Raw genomic sequence first — 25,621 nt, 5'->3', positions numbered from 1 at the left:
TCAAGCTTGATATACACTACCTCTCTTGCCTTGTGTATGTCACTGCATAGGCATATGCAGGGGGGAAAAAGGGTTTCTGGAGTAATGCACTTTTTGGTGAGCCATGTCCATTCTGGTGCGAAAACAAATAAAAGGATCCTACAGGATGATCTCAGAAACAAATTACAAATCATAGGATATTTATCGTTTTTGCCTGAAGAATACAGTCTGGTTTGAGCTACATGATTTGGAACAACAAAAGTTTGTATCAAATTATCATACAACACATCAATAATGCTTTTCATGATCTAATTTGTTGTAACTTAGTAGCTATACTACTGACTGAAAGAGCCGGTTTGGTGTATATGCCTGGAAGTCAACTTTTGTAGAGCTTACATGCAGCCCAAAAGAAGGTGTTTGGGTGTTCAAAGGAACACTTTTTCTGACTTCAGAATCACATTAGGTGCATATGAGCCATTGCCTTCTTGATTCAACTTTTCCTTAGCTTACATGCACCTCAAACTAGGATCCAGAAGCTGTATGCTACATGAATGCTAGTGTCAAAGAAAAGAAAAGAAAAGGCAAACTTCTCAACAGCATTGATACTTGGAAGACATGTTCAAGAACTAGAACATCTACAGAATTTCATGGGCTGGCAGATTAATTACCCAAAAAAATAAAAAGAACAATTTATCCAGACAAATTCATAGAGACCACGAATCCATCTGATTCTGCTTATTGACAATGCGAATACTCAGATTTGAGGGTGACCAGCATCCAGAAAACAGGGACCCAGAAGCTGCAATAATGAGAAAACTTGATAAATTAAGAAAATTGGAGAACAGGACTTTCAAGATATTTGAGTAGAGAATCCAGGCAGTAGGGACCCCTAGACCCTAAAATAACCCCAGAAAAAATAAATCTTAATGCCCTAGAAGACCAGATATTCACTCTAATATTGTTTACCTTGGGAGGATTTTTAGCTGGTGGTAAGTGTTCCCCTGTCTTCCTTCTTCTGGCTAGGACGCCCTTGGAAACAGGGGACATCATAAAATCGGTTGGGCTCTTATACCTGAAAGTAAGTAGTAATATAATTTAAGAAACAATGAAACAGAAAAATCCAATATTTTCATGAATGGTCTAATGTGCAGGATGATCTGAGCACCTTTCTTGGTACTTGAATGCCTCAGGAACTTTAAGGGGATCCGGTGTGAGCTTGCGCTTGCCGGAATTTTGGGATTTCTTATCCCTTGACCAGGCATGATGAGGTGGTGGAAGTCTGTAAGCGGAAGTACAGTTCTCTGATTGGATGGAAGGCTTGTTGATGAGAGGTGTCTCAATCACTTTCTCCATGGGAAATCTACCAAAATCAGCCACTGATGATTGTAAGTGGTTTTTCTTGAGAATTTTTCTGGAGAGAAGACGAAAGAGGAAGCGAAGCAATAAAGAAACGAAAACAGAACCTTGGATTTCAGTAATCAGAGCACCAAAATCCAGACCTTTTGCAGAGAGAGATGACCATTTGGAAGTAATGGGGGAAATCCAACGTTCGAATTCTGAGGTTTGCAACACATGGGACAATTAAAAGATGAAAGTGTCTACGGAACGGAGTCTCCTTCAAAGCTTTTGTTGGCTTCGGCGAGAAAGCAAAATATAGTCAAGAGTCAACCAACTGTGCAGCCAAATTGGAATTTCAAAAATCTCAAACTTGAATATAATTGTCGTTATTATAAGGGAAGTTGATGAATAACAAGTTAATTTATCAAGGCATGGAGGGAAAATGTTCTCTGCACAGCCCAAGACACATGGGGCAGGGTGGGCGAGGTGAGGCGGTCATTTTGCCTACCCCATATGTTTGGGTGCTAAGGGTGATAAACGGGTCGATTTTGGTGTAATTGGTTTGGTCCGATTTGGTGCAAAGATTTTTAGGTGAAACCAAAATCAAATCGTTTATTAAACCCATTTAGTAAACAGCTTTGGTTTCTCGTTTTTAAAACAGTTTCGGTTTATCGATCCTAAATGGATTTAGTTTCGGTTTTAGATACTTGGTTCTTAAATGGTTTGCCTAATTTACACCGAAGTCAATGCTTATTGGATGTACTCAATAAGCCACATTGAAAATGATATAATTTTAATTCATAGAGAAGTCAAAATATTTATAGAAACATTGAATACTATTATATTAATGTATTTGAATGAATCCAACTCAATTATTTTATTACAAATTTCACGTATACAAATCTACTAGTCCATATTTGACTCTCATTGTTTTACAAATTTAGCAGCAATCTATTGTATGAAAGCACTAATGGTTAATTATTGCTATTGTATATTACTAATATTTGTTTCGATTAAAACGGTTCAATTTGTTTAAACCATTTAACTAAACGATCCCAATTTTAAAATCGAAACCGAACCATGGGGCTTTCTTTCCAAGTAGAACTACCAGCAAAAAAGATAACAACAGGTCAAGAGTACCTGCAGAACATGGCTTTGTTGGTTGTGTCTCTTCTTTCACAATAACTTGGTGGGTTGCTGATGCAGGAAGCAGAGCTTTTAGGTGGGATGTCCGATCAAGTTTATAAGATTCAAGTTGAGTTGCAGCAGATAGAGTGTTTCTTAAAAGATGCAGATGCAAAACAAGATGAGAGTGAAAGTGTTCGTAATTGGATTGCAGAAATCAGAGACCTTGCTTACAATGCAGGGGATGTCATAGAGACCTACATTCTCCAAGCAAAGTATGCAAGTTTCTTCAATCCAAAGAAATATATTTGAATTCACAAAATTAGGAAGGAGATCAAAACGCTTCAATCCAAGATCCAGGACATCACTCGCTGTGTAGAAACATATGGCTTCAAGAGGATTGGCGAAAGAGAAGGAACGAGCTCTATGATGATGAAGATGTTATTGGCATAGAGGACAACATTAAGGAATTGGTTGCAGAGTTGATTAATAAGAAAGGGTTTCATCTAGTTTCGATTGTTTAGAAAAATGGTTTACAATCATGATAATGTTAAGCTTCATTTTGATTGTTGTGATTGGAGTTTTATTTCCCAACAATTCCCAGTAAAGAACCATTTTGCAGGGAATCATAAGAAAAATTTGCAATCCAAATGAAGGATCAGGACTTGAGACTTTGCATGATGGAGAGTTGAAGGAGAAGCATTACAAGGTTTTGTTTGTTTGTTTGTTTTTTGGTTTTTTTTTTTTTTTTAAACCCAAATATTATGTGGGACCAGGCTAGTCCCACAAATTTTATTAATAAACCAACTAAAAGGGAAAATACAAGGGGGACATAACCTGCCATACCCCAACCCAAAGAACCTCGTTTTTTCACACATCACAAGAACAAAAAATCGCCCGACAAAATAATTACATTTTGAAGAGCAAGACAAGTGCTATCTGGTCGTACTAGATGTAATATGGAGTACAGAGCCTTGGGATGATTATCTAACTATTTGTGCATTTTTATGTTAAATGATCATACGCTCGAATGAAACAAAAATAAGGACAATGAGTTGTAGTTTAGTCTCACATTTTCATCAAATTCTGATCTTCAACACCCATTTCATGATTTTTTGTTCCATTGAGGTGGATGTTTGAGTTTACTCTACTTGTTCATCTGAAAGTTGATTTTGATTTGTCTTTCTTTGGTAGGACATATGAAAGGAAGTCTAAGCATGCATCTATTGTGACTTGTGAGGTGCAAAATTGTCGAAGTTAAGATCTTTGCAAAAGAGCCTCCCAATGCAAACTTGTTTAATTGCTTTTTTTTCCTCTTTGTTTATTCTGTCAAATTATTTGGATTATCATTCATGACTATTAGAGCAAGTGGTCACGAGTTTGAGTATGAAAACAACCTCTCTGTGAAAACAAGAGTAAGGTTACGTACATTATAACCCTTCCCAAACCTCGTAGTGCCAAAAGCCTCATACATTGGGTATATCCTTTATTCATGGCTTTTAGAGCAAGTACATCTGATATATTATGTCAATCTCTTTTGAGATCTCCATTTGGAAGTTCGGAATAAAAACGTTCATCAATTCAAGATTACTATTAATTGATGATTTAAGATGAGATTTAACATGAATTGTTTGATTGGTGGGTTCCCATTATTGAGGGAATTCCTATGCTTTATTAGTTCAAACTACATAATATTTTTATAGTAAACCCTATTTGTTTTTGTAATTAATTTTCTGATGTTTTTTTTTATAATAAATCTCCATTTCTGTTAAACTGTTAATGGGTAGAATAAGAAAATATCTAGCCAGCCCCAGGGTGCCAGGCCCTCATGTTTTCTTAGACCAAAAGCAAAGGAACTTTTCTCATTAAAGAAAAAAAAAAGCAAAGGAACCTTCTTGTTTGATTGGCATACACCCTGGACGAATCACAATCTGAATGAGTTCCTTATTCAAAAGTGGTATCATTCCCCTTACATTCCGCACACAAACACTAATACAGACTGAGTCTATCCTCCACCCTTAAACATAATAAACACAAGGGAGAATGTTCTCTGTGCCGCAGCGCAGGCTGTGCCCAGGCACATGGGCCTGCCACTCAGGGGGAGAGTGGTCATTGTGCCCACCCCCATATGCCTGGGTGCAGCCTGCGCTGCGGCACAGAGAACAATGCCCCTAAACACAAAACCACAAAGGACAAGAGATGGCTATCTGGCTGTGTAGCACTTGCACCAGCATGGTGGCCAATGAGAGAAGATCTGTCATTCTATCCTAATGGGTTTTTTATTTTTATTTTACTGGAGATTGAATGGTAAAATCACATGATCCTATGTGTGGGCATAGGAACTAGACTACCCTTTAGGGTTATTTTTTTCTAAACACAAATTTAACTTAGTGGGGAAAAAGATCTCTACTTGGTGGTGTTTCCTATGCCCTCTCATAGGGCACCATGAAATGACGCCTCTACCCCTGAATAGATATCCAGGGGGGTGCTCACCCATTGGCGCAGACGCTTGTGTGGAGACCATGCGATCAAGTAGGGTCTCTTGCCCCTTAACTTAAACCCAAATAGCCAATTTTCATTACATGGGGGAGGACCAATGAAATGAAATCTCACCCATCTGACCCTTGGGTGAAGTTTCCATCCACTTCATTGACCCTCCCATGTGGGGTGGCACCCCATGCGGGTATAGAATATTGGCTCTGTAGGTACTCTATTAGGGAATCATTATCCTCTGTTGTTACATCACGGTGTTGTACTGTATCATGCGATGCTGCGGAGGTCATGTGGCATAGCGGACCTCACATGGCGCATATGGCCTCTACAACGCCTCACGATGTAGTACAACACCGTGAAGTTACAGCATGGGATAAAAATTCCTCCATTAGGTGATGTAATTAGTTCAAGTAAGCAATTAGCTATGTATAAATAGGAATATGATGAGGAAATGGGGTTGAAGGGGGTGATTTGATACGTTGTGGGTATCAATGAATGGTAATGGTAGAGAGAGAATTGGACTGGTGAAGTGGAAATATAAGAGGAGAATGAAATGCACACTTTCACATTACCACTCATTAAAGAGGGTGGCGGAGGTGGTGGTGGTATTCTGTGCAGGACATTGTAGGCTAGCTGAGCAAGCGTGATACACAAGATGAGAAGAAAAGAAACAAAATTGAGAACTTTGAGACAAAAGGAGAAGAAGAAGAAGAAGAAGAAGAAGAAGATCCCTTGGGTTGAATGATGAGTCAAAATCTGATGATACCTAGCCATTAAATGCAAACATTATAGAGTTTTCAAAGTGTTGCAGGTTTCTTCTATATGGCCATTTTGACTCATTGATGATGATGGATGGATGGTGAGAGACCCTATTTCTCTCACCTATCTTCTCATCCAAAATATTTTGGCTTTTACACTACCTTACCCCCGTCTAGTCTCTACTCTCTAGTACTGATCTCTAGCGTCTTCTTCTGACCACTGCTATAAATGCTACAATTACTCTTCTTCTTCTTCTACACTTCTACACTTCTACTCATGCAAATAAATTTAGGATCTGGCCGCGCAGAGGCAATAGGATAGGGGTGCGCGAAATAACAGTTGTGTCCTTAGTTGGGAAATTCCATTTTTCCATGGGGATGTAACGGTCATTTTGTGCGTCTATGTGTCTGATAACGTTCTTTCTCCCATTAAATTACAATGAGAGACAAGGTCGATGGTGAAAGCTTTCGACACTTATTCACCATTACCATGATTATGTATTATTCCTTGCACTTACACATTTCTATATATAGCACACTGATTATAAGTAGTATGTGGTGGTATGAAGGAGAATCTCCTAGTGCCAAAGACGGGTTGTTTTTGTTTCTTATGCATCATTTTGGATAAACTATATGGGAAGTAGTTTTCTGTCTAGGAGTGTGGTCTACGTCAATACTCCCATGAGTCTATCTCTCTCCTTCTCAAAATAAGGGGTAGAGTTATCTTTTCATATGAGGAGGAGAGAGAGATAGACTCATGGGAGTGTTGGTGTAGGCCACACTCCTGGATAGAGATCTTTTTTCCAAATTATATATCTTGTATGGTTGTAAGTTAACTATAATGGTTAGGAAGAAAAAGAAGAAGAATTGTAGATAATTGGGTAGTACTGCCTCAATGTTGGTAACCCTTAATTAGTTAGTAGGTCGAGTGGTTGCCTTCTACTGTCGTCTAGATTCTTCCGTTGCTCAAGAGGTGAGTTAGTAATGTTGATCTTCTAGGACTGGGTCATAGAGGGGCTAGCGTTCTATGTTCTTTCTTTTCTCTTGTATTATCTTCAGATTTCTTTTATAGTTTGATTCAGCTGTAGAGACAGACTGTTGTTTTTTTAATCGTAGAATTCTCTTTTTTAATTTTTTTTTGGAGAGAAAAATTTCTTATGCTTCATTGAATATATTAATCATTTATGCAATAAAAAATATATAAAAAAATACAAATAATTGAGAAGCAAAGAAGGTGAATGAGAGGGGGGGGGGAGGAATTTTTATCCTATGCAGTTACTGCACGGTGCTATACTGTATCGTGCGGCGACTGCAAAGACCATGTGCATCATGTGGGGCCCATTATGCCATATGGTCTCTGCTACGCTGTACGATGCAGTACTGCACCGTGCAATTACAGGAGATGATAACGATTGGGGGGGGGGGGGGGGAGTGCATTGGAGGAAATAAGGAATGCAAAGCCAAATTAAAGAAATGGCATAATGGCCATCATCATAAGGATTGACACACCTTCCATGTAATTTAAGGAAGAAATGAATGGCAACCCCTCCTCCCCTCACCCTCGCGTGCACGTAAAGGGTGTCTTTTAAAGACTGAAACTGAAGAGAATCCCATATTCCCATATGAGAATGCTGACAAACATTTAACCTAACCACTTTTAACAATTCCATTATCTCAAGCTTATCCACATAGACACAGACAGAGAGAGAGAGAGAGAGAGTAGTTAGCTTAACTAGGGGAAAGGTAGTCAAAGCCCGAAGCAAATAAATACAAGAGGAATTAATGGAGGATTCAAGAACTGAAACAAGGGCGTGGGGTGGGGAGACCATGTGACCCTTTTCACTATTAAAAGAAATAAAAAGAAATTCTATTTATAATTTAAAAAAAAATAAATTGAAAATACCCAAATTCTCTCTCTCTCTCTCTGCTATTTATTTCATCGAAAATAGTGCATTTGACACTAAGACAGACTCGGCTACTATTAGTTATCATCTGGGCTGGGTGGTGGTGTATACCCATTACTCACTTCTGCTTCTTCTTCTTCTTCTACAAATACTACTTGGGAGTCTTGGACTTCCATGGCCATGGGCATGGCTATGTGTAAAACTGAGCTACTACTTGTGTCCATGGCCTATATATTCCTTGTTGTATCAGTGGGTGTTGTAAGCCATAAAGTAGCAAAAGAAGAAGAAGCAGCAGCAGCAGAAGCAGAAGCCGATCGAATTACTGAACTTCCAGGACAACCCAAAGTCTCATTTCTGCACTACTCTGGCTATGTCTCTGTTAATAAAGTCTCCGGCAGAGCTCTCTTCTATTGGCTCACTGAAGCTGTTCATCTCCCTGAATCCAAACCTTTGGTCATTTGGCTCAATGGAGGTCATTTCTCTCTTTCTCTCTCTGTTTGTGTTGTTGGTGTGTGTTTAAGGGAAGGTGGTCCTACTGTTTGTTTTTTTTTTTGAATCTTTTAATGTGGGTACTGGCAGGATATAATCATTTTTAAGTGTTTTTATTTTGCTTAGCATCATGTCAACCCTTTGATCCTCTCCTACTTTCCCTTCTGTGTCAGTAGACTTCTTTGTTCCAGAAAGCTTCAAAAGTGTTTTGGGTTTTTGGGATTATTTTAGTTCACGTTTCTAAAATCATTACAGATGATGGAGACTGGAGAGAGAAAGTAACACAAACATTGGAACCAATTGGGGGGGGGGGGGGGCTTATTTGCTAATACAAATTAAAGTCTATACTTATCTTATTTTCTGCAAATTCTTTTTCATTATTGGGTATTTGATCTTTCCCCAGTTAGGTTGGTTAGCTAGAATCACTCCCATCAACCCATCTCTCTCTCTCTCTCTGTACCAGCAACTACAGGACTTGAATGCAAAGAAAGCAACCTAAGATAGATCTCATTAACTGCAATTTATTATGAGTTGCAGCCTTACAGCCGTTAGATAATTTCAGTGAAGTGGGGTCCTCTCACTTTCTGTATGAGAATTTTTTATTTATTTATTTATTATTTTTTTTTCCAATGAATAATGAATATTGATTTAATGATTATGGGTTTGAAAATATGAATTTTGGTGGCAAACACCCTCTATCTATACAGGACCTGGTTGCTCTTCAGTAGCTTATGGAGCTTCAGAGGAGATAGGTCCATTCAGGCTTAACAAGACTGGGTCAGGTTTGTATCTCAATAAATTCTCATGGAATACAGTAGCCAATCTACTGTTCCTTGAAACTCCGGCCGGCGTCGGCTTCTCTTACACCAACAAATCATCCGATCTCTTCGATACAGGCGATCTGCGAACCGGTATATGATCCATACTATTTTCCCTTTTAGCCTAAAACTAATTCACCCAGAAAATTTATATGGTTTGGAATGTTTGTGTTTCTCTAATTGTATGGTTAAGTATATTCTCTATGATATAGTTTAATTGACTACTAATTTGATGATTAAGGAAGTCCCATAAGAATGAAACCCAAGAAAGTGAACCATGCTAATGGACCCAAGAAAGTGACCCATAAGTAGGGTATATTAATTGTGGACAACACTATATATCTAGATTTCTAGGTGTGGTGGTGGTGGTGATGATGATGATGATGATGTTGATGGTGATGGTGATGATGGTGGAGGTGGAGGTGGTGGTGGGGAGAAATAATCATGTCCTGTGTGAAGTTCTTGACCTTGTGGGTGAAACTATCTTCCATACAGTAAGTGGATGAGCTCACCAACTTGGGCTGTCCAGTTTATGGACCTTTCTTGGATGGCTCTTGGTTCTTAATCTGCCACATTGTCTACCCAACCTTGGTTTCTCATTCTTTTTAATTTGCTGTGAAATCAGAAAAATACAATCAAAGCTTAGTCCAAATATTATTGTTATTCTTTGTCTGTTAAAACTTGATCAACATCATCATTACCATCCATATTTAAGCTAGTTCAAATTGGCCCAACCAATTAAGTGGTTTTGATAACTTTGGTGGTTGGTTCTGCCTTTATTATTATTATGCTTTCTATACGTACTGTTCTAGATTTTATTTACTAAATAAAGAGAATATTAAATTGATGAATGTTATTCAGCAAAGGACTCACTGGAATTCGTTATCCGATGGTTGGATCGGTTTCCACGTTACAAACAACGAGAGATTTATTTGACGGGAGAAAGCTATGCCGGCCATTATGTTCCCCAATTGGCCAAAGAGATTATGACATATAATTCGAGGACTAAGTATCCTATAAATCTCAAAGGGATAATGGTAATCTTTCTACCTTCTTTCACCCTCTATATTTCACTTGATGATGTTAAATTCTGACATTTAGTCCATTGTTATATAATACATATAACTTCTTATTTCCATATAATAAATCGATTATGTGGGACCTTAGATGTGTCTTCATATACCATTGGATAGGGCTGCAACAGGGTTAGCTTGGGCTTGACTTTTTAAAACCTTAGCCCAATCCTGAGTCCCCATAATTGGGTCCAACCTAGCCTGGCCCTAACTCAGTGCCTGAAAAATCCAGGCTGATCCTGATACCCTTGAGGCCTTGACCATGGGGGAGGGAAAGGGAGATGCAGGGGCTGGGCCAGGAAGAAGAAGATGACGACAGGCCTCAATCCTGGCCTGGCTCGACCCTGACTTAGGGCCGGAGATTCCCAACCCTGACCTGTCCTCAAGGCCAGGGTATCTCAGCCCAGGCCCTGTTTGGGCTCAGGGCTGGCCAGGCCAAACTTGCACCTCTACCATTGGATTACCTCCTCTTAATAGTTTAAAATTTCATGGGCTAGCTCACTTTATTTAACAAAAGAGCCTAATTTATTGTCTTGTAGGTTGGCAATGCAGTTACAGACAACTACTATGATAACCTTGGGACAGTGGCCTACTGGTGGAGCCATGCCATGATCTCTGATGCAACATATAGGCAGCTACTCAACAAATGTGATTTTCGTCAAGAAAAGGAATCAAATGAATGTGAATCAACTTACTCATATGCCATGGATCAAGAGTTTGGAAACATTGATCAGTACAACATATATGCACCTCCATGCAACAATTCAGATGGCAGTACTAGTACTGGTGCTTCGACCCACAGGATCATGCATTTGCCTCATCGACGCCATCCGGTATTTATACGAAACTGAAACATTTGTAAACAATAAAATGAAGTCATTAAAGACTGATGATCATCCATGATATTATGTTTGCTACAATCTTTGACATTTCTTGGACTCTTGATTTTTTTTTAAATCAGATTTTCAGGCAGATTTCAGGATATGATCCTTGTACAGAAAAATATGCAGAGATATATTACAACAGACCAGATGTGCAGAAAGCCCTCCATGCCAACACAACTAAAATCCCTTATAAATGGACTGCTTGCAGGTGACTAACCCCTTTTCACCTTTGAATGCAATTCTCATGTACTGTTCTGATCCATTTTCAAGAAATTACTTGATAATTCAATTCTAATAAGTTTTCCATATATTTACAGTGAGATTCTAAATCGAAATTGGAATGACACATCTATATCAATTCTGCCAATCTACAAAGAGATGATTGCTGGTGGTTTGAGAATTTGGGTGTACAGGTTGCTGTCTACTGCTTAGTGTTCTAAACTTCCGAAGTTTTCATACTCATTCTTTGTGCTTTATTAATTAATGGTTTTCCTATAAAACTGTACATTAATTACAGTGGCGACGTCGATTCTGTGGTGCCGGTTACTGCCACCAGGTTCTCCCTTGCTGAGCTTAAGTTGAGAACCAAAATTCCATGGTATCCATGGTATCTGAAGAAACAGGTATTGCTGCTACTACTACTACTACTACTAAAGGCTCTCTTGAATTGTATGCTTATAAGTGCTTAAGGGAATGCCTGTTTATATGTTTTGTTAAGGTGGGAGGATGGACAGAGGTATATGAAGGGCTAACCTTTGCAACAGTGAGGGGGGCAGGTCATGAAGTCCCACTTTTCAAACCCAGAGCAGCCCTTCATCTCTTCAAATCATTTTTAAGTGGGAAGCCTCCACCGAAAGCATAGGAGACCCTATTTGGGAGCAAACCATGTTCTTCAATATTTCTAATTCCAGACCAAGAAAAAAAAATGTAATTTGTTACCTTAAAAAAAAAAAAAAAAAAAAAAAAAAAAAAAAAGGCAAGGAAAGAGGAATGAAAGTTGATTTGAAGAAAGATTTTTATTTTTTTTTACTTGGATCTCAATTGAGGAAATAAGGAAACAAAGGTTGGTGATTTTCGATGTTCTCACTATATCTATTACTAAAGTGATATATATGGCTTATGCCTTCTACTAGAAAATGGTATATATATATTCTGTCCCTGGGTGCTGGGCTCCCTGGAGAGGAGAGGTGCCGAATCAGATTGGTACACTCCTTGATCGTTGTAGAAGTGATCAAAATAGTGAATGTGTATGCACATTGCCGAATCACGTAATAATTATGTGTACCCACAGAATACAAGACAACCAACCCCAATATAAACCAACCCCCTAGGACCTCGAATTGGACTTGGGCATACCAAATACACAAAGCAGCCCAAAAGAAGGTGGTTTGGGCGTCAAAGTAACACTTTTTACTGACTCCATGAATGCTAGTGTAGAGGAAACGAAAAAGCAAAGCATCTCAACTGCATTGATACTCGGAATACATGCTTCTTGAACATTATACAGAATTTCATGGAGCTGGCAAATTAATTACGCAAAAAAAAAAAAAAAAAATCCAGACAAATTCATAGGGACCACGAATCCATCTGATTCTGCTCATCGACAATGACAATACTCAGATTTGAGGGTAACCCGCATCTTGAAAACAGGGATTCTGAATCTGCAAATAATGAGAAACTTGATAAATTAAGACAAATTGAAAAAACTAGACTTTCAAGATATTTGAGTTGGAGAGAATCTCAAAAACCCAATTAAGAATTAAACCTTAATTTCCTTTCCCTTGGGTGGATTTTCAGCTAGTGGTAAGTGAGCCCCTGTCTTCCTGCTTCTGGCTAGAAGGCCCTTGGAAACAGGGGACATCATAAAGTCAGTAGGGCTCTTATACCTGCAAGTAAGTAATGATACAATTATAGAAACAATGAAGCAGAAAAAAAAATCCATTATTTTCATGAATAGCATAATTTGTAGGAGGATCTGAGTGAGTGAGTACCTTTCTTGGTATTTGAATGCTTCGGGGACTTTAAGGGGATCCGGCGTGAGCTTGTGCGTTCCTCTGTCGCCGGAATTTTGGGATTTCTGATCCTTTAACCAGGCATGATGAGGTGGTGGAGTTCCATAAGTGGAAGTACAGTTCTCTGATTGGATGGAAGGCTTGTTGTTGATAGGCGTCGTCGTCTCAATCACTTTCTCCATTGGAAACCTGCAAAAATCAGCCATTGATGATGACTGTAAGTAGCATTTCTTGAGATTTATCTTGGCGAGAAGACGAAAGAAAGAGGAAACATTATGAAAAAGAACCATGGATTTCAGTAATCAGAGAGACATACGAAGGATGATGGAACAGAAGTTCAGTATCCAGACCCTTCTGCAGAGAGCAGAAAGAGAGTTTCGATATTGTAGGCTTTGGAGAATGGAGATATTGTAGAGAGAGAGACATTGAGATATGACCGTTTGGGGGGTGGGTAACGGGGAACTCCCAACGTTCGAATTCTAAAATTTGCGACACATGGACGAAAGTGTATCTCAAAACTTTTTGGGCCTTGGCAACGAGTCAATTTAAATTTGCACGAGTCGCCCGAATAAAAAAAAAAAGTGCCACTTATATAAATGATGAATCGTTATCTTCTGTAGTTACAGTACGGTGCTGTACTGCATCGTGCGATGCTGCAGAGGTCATGTGGTACAACGGGCTCCATATGATGCACATGGTCTCTTCAGTTTCACACGATGCAGTACAGCACCGTGCTGTTACAGCATAGGATAAAAATTCTATAAATGATATCTTTTGGACAACACAAATTGGTGTGGTATGCAAATTCCTTCTAATATCTCTGAGCTGTCAAGGTAAAATAGAATCTCCCATATTAGCACATTTTTAACCATCAGATAGAAGAGGAAAATATTCAAATTGTTCAACCCGTCAACCATTGCATTTCTCCCTTCATTGTCGCTGCACCATTTACATCTCCCCCTTGGCCTTTGCAACACCGTCCTTTCATCTCCCCCTCTTTCTCTTCCCCATTCTACTTGTTGCAACCACCAGATTGACTCATGGGACGTAAATGTCCATGCCATGCCGTGCAATCATTGCAATGCTTACTTGAAATAAGCAAGCAATGATCGAAGTTACAAACACACATATAAAAATCACTTTGTATATTTTTGAGGGAAAGAGAATGTTATCTGGTTGGACGGTTGGCGTGACTCCTATACCTCAACTCAAAAACACACAAAAACATGTGAAAGTAACACTCCTCTATGAAAACAAAAATTTGTTGTCTATGTTCATGCCTATGTGTGGGCTCTCATTGGCCCATGCTCTGGTGTAAGCGATACAGGCCAGACAACGATCTTTTGCCCATTTTTTTATTATATTTAAAAAAAAAAAAAAAACCCTTGTAATTGAAGTATTTGTTGGACCGGTTATTGTTATAGCTAATAAAACTGCTACTAGTGAAACCGACCGAGGAGTTATTAAGATGAAGACAAAGATTCCTCAACCATATTAATGAAGTAAAAAAAAAGTCAAAGAAAGAAAATCACTCACCTTTGGTCTCTAGTGATGGCGCATATCAAATGAGAAAAATAGCTTTGAATTAGGTGAGCCTTTAGTATAGATATAGACGGACGGAGAACTCAAGGGGATTTTTATCTTTTCCATTTTTCCTTTAGATGATTGACACGTGTTTGTAACTGATCCAGGATCAATTTTGAGATAAAAAATTTTACTTTTCTTTTTTGCACTTTTGAGTTTTACTTTTTTATTTTTTTAAACTTTTCCTGAAACTTTTTGATTTTCAATTTTCCTTCTCATTCTCTCGCCCCTTTCACAACTGAGATTTCCGTTTCTTTTTGCTCCGGCCAGTCTCATGAAAGGTTCCGGCGAAGATTCTGGAACAGCTGTGAGTGCTGTGTTTGCCGGCGAGGTTTTTAGTCCAACCTCTCTACCCCTGCTCCCACCTCCTCCGTCTCTCTCTCTCTCTACTCATCCGCTCAATCCTGGCCCGCTTCAACATAGCAAGCTCAAAGATCTCTCGGACCAGTTTCATGTCAGCAGCATCCAATGATGGACCTCTGGGCGATCGTGGTGGATTTGGTCGCTTTTTAGAGCTTGTCTTTTTACGTTTTTCTTTCACCAAGGCCCAATGGTTCTTTTTCTCCCAACTTCTTGTCTATTTTTAACATTTCCGGATTCTCTGGGCAAACATCAGCAGAACTTGAGGAATTGACTAAACTCATCATGACATTTTCAACTTTGATTGCACCATCAAAGCTCACAAACCCATCCCATACCCTACCCAATAATTTCTTTGTTGGCTTAGCACTTGTACATGGTTCTCTCTCTCTCTCTCTCTCTCTTAATAATTTGAAAAAGGGGTAGCGCATCATACAGCTTAGGACTAGGAACTTGGTCATTTGACCCAGTGTGAAATGACAGTAGAGTCAAACTCCTCCTATCAAAAGAAAAGGACGGATCCGCCTCCTCTCCGGGCAGGCCAGCGCCCAGGGTGTCCCCAAGAGGCATCCAAGAGTTGGGTCATATATATCACACAGATCTTGGTACATGCCTAGGGATGTGTGTAACACAGTCCAACAGGTTGGACTGGATGCTCTCTGCTTGACATGCTGGGCTCCTTGAAGAGGACAGAGGAGCTCAATTCCCCCTTCTCAAACCCTATCTATTGTTAAAGACTCTTTCAAACCATACTTCTAACAACTTAGGAAGATACAAATGAGATGCCTTATCTCCTCCTAATTAAGATAATGCCACTTATTCATTAGCTTTACAACAACATTAATTCTCTACTATTTATAATCTCGGTGGTGCATTCCCTTCTTCTTGATAAGATAGATACACACGGTTAACCAAGATAAATCCTAACACCTGTGTTTATCTAGTCCATAACAAACTCGTTATCTCTTAAACCGTAACCGTGTACAGCTAGCTTTTATCTTTTTACCATGTAAACTATTTTGTTGTAACTGGGCTCTCTTGCCCTATATATTTATCATTATAAATACAACACAACTCTCACCGTATCAAACACGGTGAATACCACACAAGTCCAATCTCTTTCACTTCTCACCTCTGCTTTTTCTTCTTCTTCTACTACTTGGAATTGGAATATCTTGGACTACTTCATGGTGATAGGCATGGGTGTGGGTAAGAGGAAGAAATTACTTGTGGCCATGGCCTATTTATCCCTTGTTGTGTCAGCGCGTTTAAGTCATAAAGTAGGAAGAGAAGAAGAACCAGAACCAGAAGCCGATCGAATAATTAAACTTCCTGGACAGCCCAAAGTCTCATTTCAGCACTACTCTGGCTATGTCACTGTTGATAAAGTGGCCGGCAGATCTCTCTTCTATTGGCTCACTGAAGCTGTTCATCTACCTGATTCCAAACCTTTGGTCATTTGGTTCAATGGAGGTCTCTTTTCGTTTTTTAATCTTTTGAGGTAGGGGAAATGGGTTTCCTCCAGCCGTGGCGGGTGCTCGAGGGTCCAGCCCCACTAAACGACAGCAAAAACAGGGGTGGGCTGCCCCACTTGTGAAATGACCAATCTCACCCCCAGTTTTGGGGTGGTTTCCGAGTGCTGGACCCTCCAGCTCCCACCACGGCTGTAGGAGAGCCAGATCCTGTCCTGATGTAGGTTTTCACTTCAATTCATAGGTGTGGCCGTGTGGGGCTGAAAGAAAGAAAAAGAATTAGAATATGCAGTAGCAGGAACAAGATAACAAGACAGATATATTATACAAAGATTTCTAATGGATATACCCCTCAAGCTGTTAAATAATTCGTAACCTTATTATTTTGACCGTCCAATAGTACATAAATTTTTTTTTCCCAACTGGGTAAATATTGTCATTTCATATGTGTACTCGAAATATATGTATAACAATGATAATTCAGATCCTCTACGCACATTGCCCATAGTGGCCTGAGCGGCCCAGAAACTGAGGTGCGCGCAATGACCACCTTACCCCAGCTTTGGCAAGCCCCTCGAGTAGGGGCAAGGCGGTCAATGCACATGCCTTAGTGTCTGGGCCGCTCAGGCCGCTACAGGCAGCGCGCCGTAGAAGATTTGGATACATAACAATGGTACCTTAATTTTCATTTTTAAATTATTTAAAAAAAACCCTTTGCACCCCTAACTTAAGAATATGTTCTAAATACACCTACAGATATATCATTCACATACTCCCTATAAAAGTGATCGTTAGATCCTCTCCTACTTTCTACTCTCAGCCCTCTCTGTGTCATAGATGTCATTGTTCCAGAAAGGTTCAAAAGCGTTTTGGGTTTTTGGGATTATTTTAGTTCTAAGTTGCCAAAATCAGTTCAGATGATGGAGAAAATAACAACAAACAGTGGAACTACATTATTATCTATACAGGGCCTGGCTGCTCTTCGTTGGCTTTTGGAGCTTCGGAGGAGATAGGCCCATTCAAGATCAAGAAGAATGGGACAGGTTTGTACCTCAATAAGTTCTCATGGAACACTGTAGCCAACCTACTTTTCATTGAATCTCCGGCCGGCGTCGGCTTCTCTTACACCAACACATCATCCGATCTCCACCACTCAGGCGATACACGCACCGGTATATAACCCACACTTTTAGTTTCCCTTTCTCTGATTATTATGGTGGGGATGGTGGTGATGATGATGATCATGATATCTTCTAGATTTTATTTACTAAATAAATTAAGGTCAAATGTTCTCTGTACCGGGGGCGCAGGCTGCTCCTAGACACATGGGGGTGGGCAAAATGACCACCCTGACCCTTGAATGGCAGACCCCTGTGTCTGGGCGCAGGCTGCGCTGCGGCACAGAGAACATCAGTAAAGAGCATTTTTTAAGTAATTTATTTTGTGTAGTAGTATGTATGATCTAATTGAAGAATGTTGTGATTCAGCAATGGATGCACTGGAATTCATTAACCGATGGTTGGATCGGTTTCCACGCTACAAACAACAAGAGATTTATTTGACGGGAGAGAGCTATGCCGGACATTATGTTCCCCAACTGGCCAAAGAGATTATGACATATAATTCAAGGACTAAGTTTCCTATAAATCTCAAAGGGATAATGGTAATCTTTCGACTTTCTTTCTCCCTTTATTTTTCCATGAACATCCAAAAATACTTCAAAGGGTGTTGAAATGTTGGGAATTATAGAGGTATAATCCCACATATCGGTTATCTATAATGTGTCTTCATATACCACTGAGCTATCTTTAATTACGAAATAGTTAGCTTAAGATTTTGGGTTGAACCCCCAAGTGATATTTCGTGGGCTATCTCACTTTATGTACGAAAATGCCTTGTAGGTTGGGAATGCGGCTATAGATTACTACTATGATACCATTGGCAAAGCAGACTACTATTTGAGCCATGCCATCATCTCTGATGAAACTCATAGGCAGATACTCAACAAATGTGATTTCCATCAACATAACGGCGAATCGAAAGAGTGCAAGTCAATAAGCGACTATACCGAGAAAGAAATTGGAAACATTGACACCTACAACATATATGCACCTACATGCAGCAATTCAAATGGCACCAATTCTACCCGCAGGAACCTGGATTTATCTCATGGACCCCTTTCGGTATTTACTAAACTGAAATATTAATATTGTTCTATCTGGATTTGTTGGCTACAATCTTTACATTTCTATATATGCCTCTTGATTTTTTTTAATCAGATTTTCAGGCGGCTTTCAGGATATGATCCTTGTAGAAAACAGTATGCTGAGATTTATTACAACAGACCAGATGTGCAGCAAGCTCTCCATGCCAACACTACTAAAATCTCTTATCATTGGACTGCTTGCAGGTTGATGTCTCCCTTCTTGTTACTTAATCATGAATGGCTCTGACATTTTTCCTGTCGTGTAAGCAAAAAAAAGTAGTGAGATTTGGGGATTTTCGAGTTAGGATTTTCTGGGGAGAATTCTTACTGCGACTTTTGGTGTTCTTAAGAGATCTCCACTGTGTTCTTCTTCCATTACATAGTGAATCATTTTCAGCTACGCCCATGAAGGTAGCACATCACATTGATGTGTGAACCATTTTAAATCTCCGTCATCTTTAATGCAATTTTCATATACTGTTCTGATCCATTTAAAGTGATTACTTGATAATTTAATTCTAATGAGTGCCCATATAATGTTTACAGTAAGAGTATAAATTATACTGAGAAAGCTCATTCAATTCTGCCAATCTACAAAGAGATGATTGCTGGTGGTTTGAGAATTTGGGTGTACAGGTTGGTGTCTACTGCAATTACTCCAAGCTTTTGAATATTTCCAACTCATTCTTCCTTCTTTATTAATTGATGGTTTTCCTATGAAACTGTACATTAATTACAGTGGCGATATCGATGCTGCGGTGCCGGTAACTGCCACCAAATACTCCCTTGCTCAGCTTAATTTGACAACCAAAATGCCATGGTATCCATGGTATCTGAACAATCAGGTATTGCTACAACTATTAAAGTCTCTCTTGTATGCTTATATAAGTGCTTATCTAAGGGAATGCCTGTTTATGGTTTGTGAAGGTGGGAGGATGGACTGAGGTATATGAAGAGCTAACCTTTGCAACAGTGAGGGGAGCAGGTCATGAAGTGCCAGTTTTCAAACCCAAAGAAGCTCTTGAGCTCCTCAAATCATTTTTAAGTGGGACACCTCTACCGAAATTATAGGAGACACTTTGGAGCAGACTCTGTTCTTCAATATTTCGATTAATCTTTTCTTTGACCAAGAAAAATGTAATTTATTAAACGGGGAAAAAGGGAGAAGCAAGATGATATAAGAGAAGAGAGAAAGTTGATTTCAAGAAGGTTATTTCTATAGCTTGTATTGATTTTCATCTCAATTGAGGGAACAAGGAAGATTCATTATTAATACAACAAAGTCTGACTTTAGAGGCATTCATGAAATACTTCTAATGCTTAAACAAATGTCTTTAATACTTTAGGGGCATTTACTACTAATGGCGCATAAATGTCTCTATTTGTCATGTCACAAATGATTAGAGGGGTTTAGAGGCATTTCTTGAAACAATTGTGTTTTGGATCCTTTATAGGCAGGTTAAAGTGGAATTTGTACGTGAAATGTCGCTAAAGCTTTTACTGGCGTTTGTGAATCACGTCTAAACTGTTCCCCTACCGCTGCTGATATCAAATTGAATAACCAAAAAAATATCTTTTTGAGACTGTCTATGTTAATATTAGAAGCATTTTACTACCGACTCTGATGTTTTGCTCGTTAATATTAGAGGCGTTTTACTACTGCCTCAAATCAACTCTGTAAAATAATGTGAGGTCTTCTCTTTGGTTGTGGTTAAGAAAGGTTCTTGAGACTTCCAAATCTTAAAAAAAAACCTATAAATGATACAGACCATCCTGATGTTGCCACAACTAGTGGCATGTTTGTGTTTGATGATCATGAGATATTGTTCCACATGGTTCAAGTTGAAACTCATTGTTCTACATGGACAGCTAGTTGTACTGCAGCTTGTATTAAACTCGGGCGAAATCACTGACCAATACAGGACTGCAGATGAATTTGTTCAACCACTCTTATCAAATAGTTTGATTTAGAATTATTCAATGCTGTCATATGGGTTTTCGATAGCAGAAACTGTAATAACAGAGGCCTAAGACCATTCTTATGACAAATGCTCTCATCCGAGTAAAGAATTAAGATTAAGTCTATGACTTCGTATCAGAAACTAATATCTGAACAAACTTGATTATAGAATACAGTAAAACAGTAGGAATATTCAGATATAATAACTGAAACAAAGAACTCGAGTACTGACCTGCTTGTATATTTGCATATATAAACCTCTGAATATAATGAAGAAAATCCCAAACAGGCTAAAATAAAGAAGAAAGGACTCAAAGAATCCAATTGACATAGAGAGAATTGAACCAATCAACCCCCCCACATTCAAACCACCACACTGGTATTGAAGAACAGAGAACTCTGTCTACACTAGAAAAAATCCAGTATGGATAATAATTATGGTACCATCGATGGTTTTATTAAGATTTGTAGGCTTAAATTCCAATATTGTTCATAAAGGTAGAACAAAATTCAAGATATTTATAATGGCACATATCCAATACAAGTAGTAATTAATGGATTTCTGAGATCTCAAGAAAATGTCTTATCTTTCAACTGGGTTTTTACTGTTCTTTCCTCCAACCCTATTTGCACCTGTAAAATCCACGGCACATCCTAGAATCAAGGGGAAAACAACTACTAGACAGCTGGGCTGGCTGTGCGTGCATCGGGATGCATGCAGGTACACATCCCAGCACGTGGTCAGTCAGTCAGTCCAGCCGTTGGATGCTCATTGGACACTCATTGGGCGCACGCCTCATTGAAGAGGATCTGGACTCCGAATATATTTGTAATCTACTAGGTGCCTCATTCACCATTACCTTGATTATGTATTATTTCATACAGGAGTGCGTGAAATTACCATTCAATCCTCTTGAAATAAAAATTCTCATCCCTATTGATGCCCCTGTGCATGTTCTCGTTGGCCCTAAGTAGCGATCTTTTACACCAAAAAAATTTAGGATTATTTCAACAAAATAGAGTCAAACTCCGAAAGACACTCCCTAAATTGGAGAAAAGGACTCCTTCAAACCACTTCTTACAACTTAAGAAAATAACCAATCATATCCTAATGACTCGGGTTATACATCTATACCTATTAAAGCTCTTGCCACTTCATTACATGCGATTTTTGTGGCTTTACAATCAAGAACACAATGCACAGACCAGGCTATTATTTATCATCTCTGCATACCCTTCTCACCTCTCTGCTTCTTCTTCTTCTTCTTCTTCTACTTGGAATTTTGGCCTTAAAAGGTCATAGGCATGGCTGGGGATAAGAAGAAGAAAATACTACTTGTGGCCATGGCCTATTATTTATTCCTTGTTGTGTCAGCAGCGAGTTCAAGTCTTAAAGTAGGAAAAGAAGAAGAAGCCGATCGAATAATTGAACTTCCTGGACAACCCAAAGTCTCATTTCAGCAGTACTCTGGCTACATCACTGTTGATAAAGAGTTTGGCAGAGCTCTCTTCTATTGGCTCACTGAAGCAGTTCATCAACCTGAATCCAAACCTTTGACCATTTGGTTCAATGGAGGTCCCCTCTCTCTCTCTCTCTCTCTATTGGGTGTTTATTTTGTTTAACTTCAAATGTCAATCCTTAGACCTCTCTGTTTCATAGATGTATTTGTTCCAGAATGGTTCAAAATTGTTTTGGGTTTTTGGGATTATTTTAGTTCACATTACCAAAAATGAGTACTTGTCTATACAGGGCCTGGCTGCTCTTCGGTGGCTTTTGGAGCTTCAGAGGAGATAGGCCCATTCAATATCAAGGAAAATGGGACGGGTTTGAACCTCAATAAGTTCTCATGGAACACTGTAGCCAACCTACTTTTCCTTGAATCTCCGGTCGGTGTCGGCTTCTCTTACACCAACACAACGGACGATCTCGAGTCAGGCGATGAGCGCACTGGTATATGATCTACATTTTTAGTTTTCCTTTCTCTGCTAATTATGGTGGTGGTAGTGGTGGTGATGATGATCATGAGTACATCCTTTATGATCTAATTGATGGATGTTTGATTCAGCAAAGGAGGCATTGGAATTCATTCACCGATGGTTGGACCGATTTCCACGCTACAAACAGCGAGACATTTATTTGACGGGAGAGAGCTATGCCGGGCATTTTGTTCCCCAATTGGCCAAAGAGATTATGACATATAATTCAAATACTAAGTTTCCTATAAATCTCAAAGGGATAATGGTAATCTTTCAACCTTCTTTCTCCCTTTATTTTTCACTTGCTTCTTATTTCCATGAACATCCAAAAATACTTAAAAAAGGTGTTGAGATGTTGGGAATTATAATAAGTATAATCTCACATATTGATTATCTAGAATCTTGAGATATCTTTAATTATCTAATTGCTTAAGATTTTGGGTTGAACCCGTAAGTGATATTTCATGAGCTATCTCACTTTATAAACAGAAATGCCTTGTAGGTTGGGAATGCGGCTATGGACTACTACTATGATAACATTGGCACAATAGACTATTGGTGGAGTCATGCCATGATCTCTGATGAAACGCGCACGAAGATGCTCAACAAATGTGATTTCTCTCAACAATACAATTTTTCCAAGGAGTGTGAATCAATAGGAAACATAGCCAACAACGAAATGGGAAACATTAACTACTACAACATATATGTACCTAAATGCGACAAGTCATACCGCATCGGTGCTACCCGCAGGAACCTACTTTCGCTTCATCAACCCTTTTCGGTATTTTACTAAACTGAAATATTTATAAACAACAAAATGAACTCATTAAAGACTGATGATCCGGAAAATAAAGAGGGGGGGGGGGGGGGGTTGGACCCCACCCAGGCAGACAGGCAGACTGTTTGGGTAAGGGTATGGTGGTTATTGCAACCCCCTCCCCCCTTGTTAGGGGCATTGGGGAACTGGCCAGGCAGGGAACTGGAGGGGATAAAGATCCCTTATGATCTATGATGGTATGTTTATATATGAAAAATATTAATATTATTCTATCTGGATTCATTTCTTTCTATGCCTCTTGATTTTATCTTTTTAATATTTTTAATCAGATTTTCAGGCGGCTTTCAGGATATGATCCTTGTAGAGAGCAGTATGCTGAGATTTATTACAACAGACCCGATGTGCAGCAAGCTCTCCATGCCAACACTACTAAAATCCCTTATAATTGGACTCCTTGCAGGTTGAGTTTTCCCTTAATATATTGCGTGGTTCGGTAATATTACCTACATCCACGGAGTGATTGAATTTTCCAGTAAGAACAAGAGAAGAAAATAGTAGTATAATTTTATAATTTGATACCCAAACACAAGTCCCTTGTACGTACACCCTTTATCTCTTTTCTTTTCTCACTTGGTCCGTCACTCACCTCTTCTTTCTTTCTCTTTCTGTCTTGATGCCTCTCTATCTTCTAGTTTTCACGTTTTTTTAAAATATTTTCCAAACTCTTCTACCTTGTTGCTTTCTCTCCTTAGAGAAAACCCACTTTTCTTGGAAAACTCCTCCTTGCTTAATATCTTCAACCATGTACCAATCACTTCCACTCCCTTGAAAACTCAATCTTGTTGAAGACTCGATTTTCACCTCCTATTCAAATGGATAACCTAAACTAGACCATTGAACCAACCCACACACCGATCTAGATAAAAACGACCAAACCCAATAATTCTCATATACTATTATGACCCATTTCAAATGAGATAATTTAATTCTAATAAGTGCCCATATGATATTTACAGTAAGGGTCGTCTAAGTTGGGTTGAAGAAGCTTTTTCAATTCTGCCAATCTACAAAGAAATGATTGCTGGTGGTTTGAAAATTTGGGTGTTCAGGTTGGTCTCTGCCTTGTTGCTTTCTCTCTTCTTCGTTCTTCTTCGTTCTCTATTAATTGATGGTTTTCCAATAAAACTGTACATAAATTACAGTGGTGATGCGGATTCTGTCGTGCCGGTTACTGCCACCAAGTACTCCCTTGCTCAGCTTAATTTGACAACAAAAATGCCATGGTATCCTTGGTATGTGGATAATCAGGTACAACCACTACTACTACTGCTACTACTACCGCTATTATAGATTCACAGATGACACTAAAGGCTCTCTTGAGTTGTATGTTTATAAGTGCTTATCTAAGGGAATGGGCTTGTTTATGGTTTGTGAAGGTGGCAGGATGGACACAGGTATATGAAGGGCTAACCTTTGCAACAGTGAGGGGGGCAGGTCATGAAGTGCCAATTGTCAAACCCAAACAAGCCCTTGAGCTCTTCAAATCATTTTTAAGTGGGACACCTCTACCTAAATTATAGGAGACTCTCTTTGGGAGGAGACCATGTCTTCAATATTTCCATTAATCTTTTCTTTGATAAGAAAGATGTAATTTATTCAAAAAGGGGAAAAAAAGGGAAAATCAAGATGATATAAGAGACGAAAGAAGTTTATTTAAAGAAAGTTATTTTTGTAGCTTGTATTGTTTTTTTTTTGGTAGAAAGAGGGCTATTCATTTATGCGCGCCCGGTGCCAAATAAAGGAAATGAAATACATAAAAAAGATAGAGAGTAGGATAAACACAAGACATGGATATACTGTATCCACGACCAAGGAATGGAAATTGGCCGTGTCACACATGCTATTGACTGGGTCATCCAGATTAGGGGTTGGGTCACAGCCACTTCTCTAGGTAACAAGCAGTAGCCACTGCTAAAGTTGAGCGCATGCACATACGTGCCAATAGAAGGGGCCCCATATGTGCCAAACAATCCAACACCACATTGCCCATGCATGTCGACACGCAGCCACAGCCTACTCGGCGAGTGGAGCATCGTCCGACGACCTGAGAGGGTTGGTGAAGATTGGATGGCGACTGGAGCATCATAGCCGATGATAAACTCGGTGCAACAAGCACCTGGATCGGCTTCACCTGCAAACACATAAAAAAAGAAAATAGAAAAATCTCCCACATAGATTCCAAACATTACAACATAACCTTAGAGTACAACAATAGGAAATTCCGGCCGACGATGGCAAAAGACTCTAATCAAACATAGAGCAGGCCCATCACTCATCAGCACCAGCACGGTGGAGCCCTTGGGGGTCATGGCCACACTCTCAGCCATGTAGGACTGGTCCTGCCCCAA

The 25,621-nt window shown here is 39.2% G+C and overlaps 5 protein-coding genes and 1 long non-coding RNA gene across 7 annotated transcripts in view; 3 read left to right on the top strand and 3 right to left on the bottom strand.

Annotated features, from left to right (window-relative positions):
- Positions 1 to 547: 547 nt before the first annotated feature.
- LOC122656673 lies at positions 548 to 1,413 on the bottom strand. Its single transcript, XM_043851288.1, has 3 exons — positions 1,145 to 1,413; positions 946 to 1,051; positions 548 to 778 (listed from the first exon to the last, which is right to left on the bottom strand). Exons 1-3 carry the CDS (start codon positions 1,330 to 1,332, stop codon positions 734 to 736), a joined length of 339 nt encoding a protein of 112 aa, XP_043707223.1. The 5' UTR covers positions 1,333 to 1,413; the 3' UTR covers positions 548 to 733.
- A 6,291-nt stretch (positions 1,414 to 7,704) lies between these two features.
- LOC122656671 (serine carboxypeptidase-like 25) overlaps positions 7,705 to 25,621 on the top strand; it is a 32,149-nt gene continuing 14,232 nt past the window's right edge. Inside the window, exons 1-8 of one of the 2 annotated variants that reach the window (XM_043851284.1) lie at positions 7,710 to 8,069; positions 8,794 to 8,997; positions 9,766 to 9,941; positions 10,517 to 10,810; positions 10,939 to 11,069; positions 11,179 to 11,274; positions 11,379 to 11,484; positions 11,580 to 11,777. In XM_043851284.1, coding sequence (XP_043707219.1) covers positions 7,772 to 8,069; positions 8,794 to 8,997; positions 9,766 to 9,941; positions 10,517 to 10,810; positions 10,939 to 11,069; positions 11,179 to 11,274; positions 11,379 to 11,484; positions 11,580 to 11,723 — 1,449 coding nt within the window. In that variant the 5' untranslated portion in view covers positions 7,710 to 7,771 and the 3' untranslated portion in view covers positions 11,724 to 11,777. Of the gene's footprint in view, positions 8,070 to 8,793; positions 8,998 to 9,765; positions 9,942 to 10,516; positions 10,811 to 10,938; positions 11,070 to 11,178; positions 11,275 to 11,378; positions 11,485 to 11,579; positions 11,778 to 25,621 lie in introns of those variants that run through there. The other variant, XM_043851286.1, reaches the window with a different exon arrangement.
- Positions 11,376 to 23,138, bottom strand: LOC122656678. The gene is made up of 3 exons (XR_006332138.1): positions 23,127 to 23,138; positions 22,194 to 22,197; positions 11,376 to 11,511 (listed from the first exon to the last, which is right to left on the bottom strand). It is a non-coding gene; the product is annotated as an uncharacterized LOC122656678 (long non-coding RNA).
- Positions 12,416 to 13,113, bottom strand: LOC122656672. The gene is made up of 3 exons (XM_043851287.1): positions 12,853 to 13,113; positions 12,642 to 12,747; positions 12,416 to 12,522 (listed from the first exon to the last, which is right to left on the bottom strand). The coding sequence occupies exons 1-3, from the start codon at positions 13,077 to 13,079 to the stop codon at positions 12,478 to 12,480; spliced, it is 378 nt and encodes a 125-aa protein (XP_043707222.1). The 5' UTR covers positions 13,080 to 13,113; the 3' UTR covers positions 12,416 to 12,477.
- Positions 15,960 to 19,644, top strand: LOC122656674 (serine carboxypeptidase-like 25). Its single transcript, XM_043851289.1, has 8 exons — positions 15,960 to 16,290; positions 17,258 to 17,461; positions 17,777 to 17,952; positions 18,191 to 18,472; positions 18,569 to 18,705; positions 19,042 to 19,131; positions 19,235 to 19,340; positions 19,423 to 19,644. The coding sequence occupies exons 1-8, from the start codon at positions 16,005 to 16,007 to the stop codon at positions 19,564 to 19,566; spliced, it is 1,425 nt and encodes a 474-aa protein (XP_043707224.1). The 5' UTR covers positions 15,960 to 16,004; the 3' UTR covers positions 19,567 to 19,644.
- LOC122656675 (serine carboxypeptidase-like 25) lies at positions 21,761 to 24,858 on the top strand. Its single transcript, XM_043851290.1, has 8 exons — positions 21,761 to 22,031; positions 22,206 to 22,406; positions 22,522 to 22,697; positions 22,935 to 23,216; positions 23,543 to 23,673; positions 24,230 to 24,322; positions 24,416 to 24,521; positions 24,650 to 24,858. The coding sequence occupies exons 1-8, from the start codon at positions 21,761 to 21,763 to the stop codon at positions 24,791 to 24,793; spliced, it is 1,404 nt and encodes a 467-aa protein (XP_043707225.1). The 3' UTR covers positions 24,794 to 24,858.

This window comes from Telopea speciosissima, chromosome 3 (assembly GCF_018873765.1).
Source record: "Telopea speciosissima isolate NSW1024214 ecotype Mountain lineage chromosome 3, Tspe_v1, whole genome shotgun sequence".
NCBI lineage: Eukaryota > Viridiplantae > Streptophyta > Magnoliopsida > Proteales > Proteaceae > Telopea > Telopea speciosissima.
The sequence above is the reverse complement of the archived record's forward strand: the minus strand, read 5'-3'. Positions and strand labels throughout refer to the sequence as shown.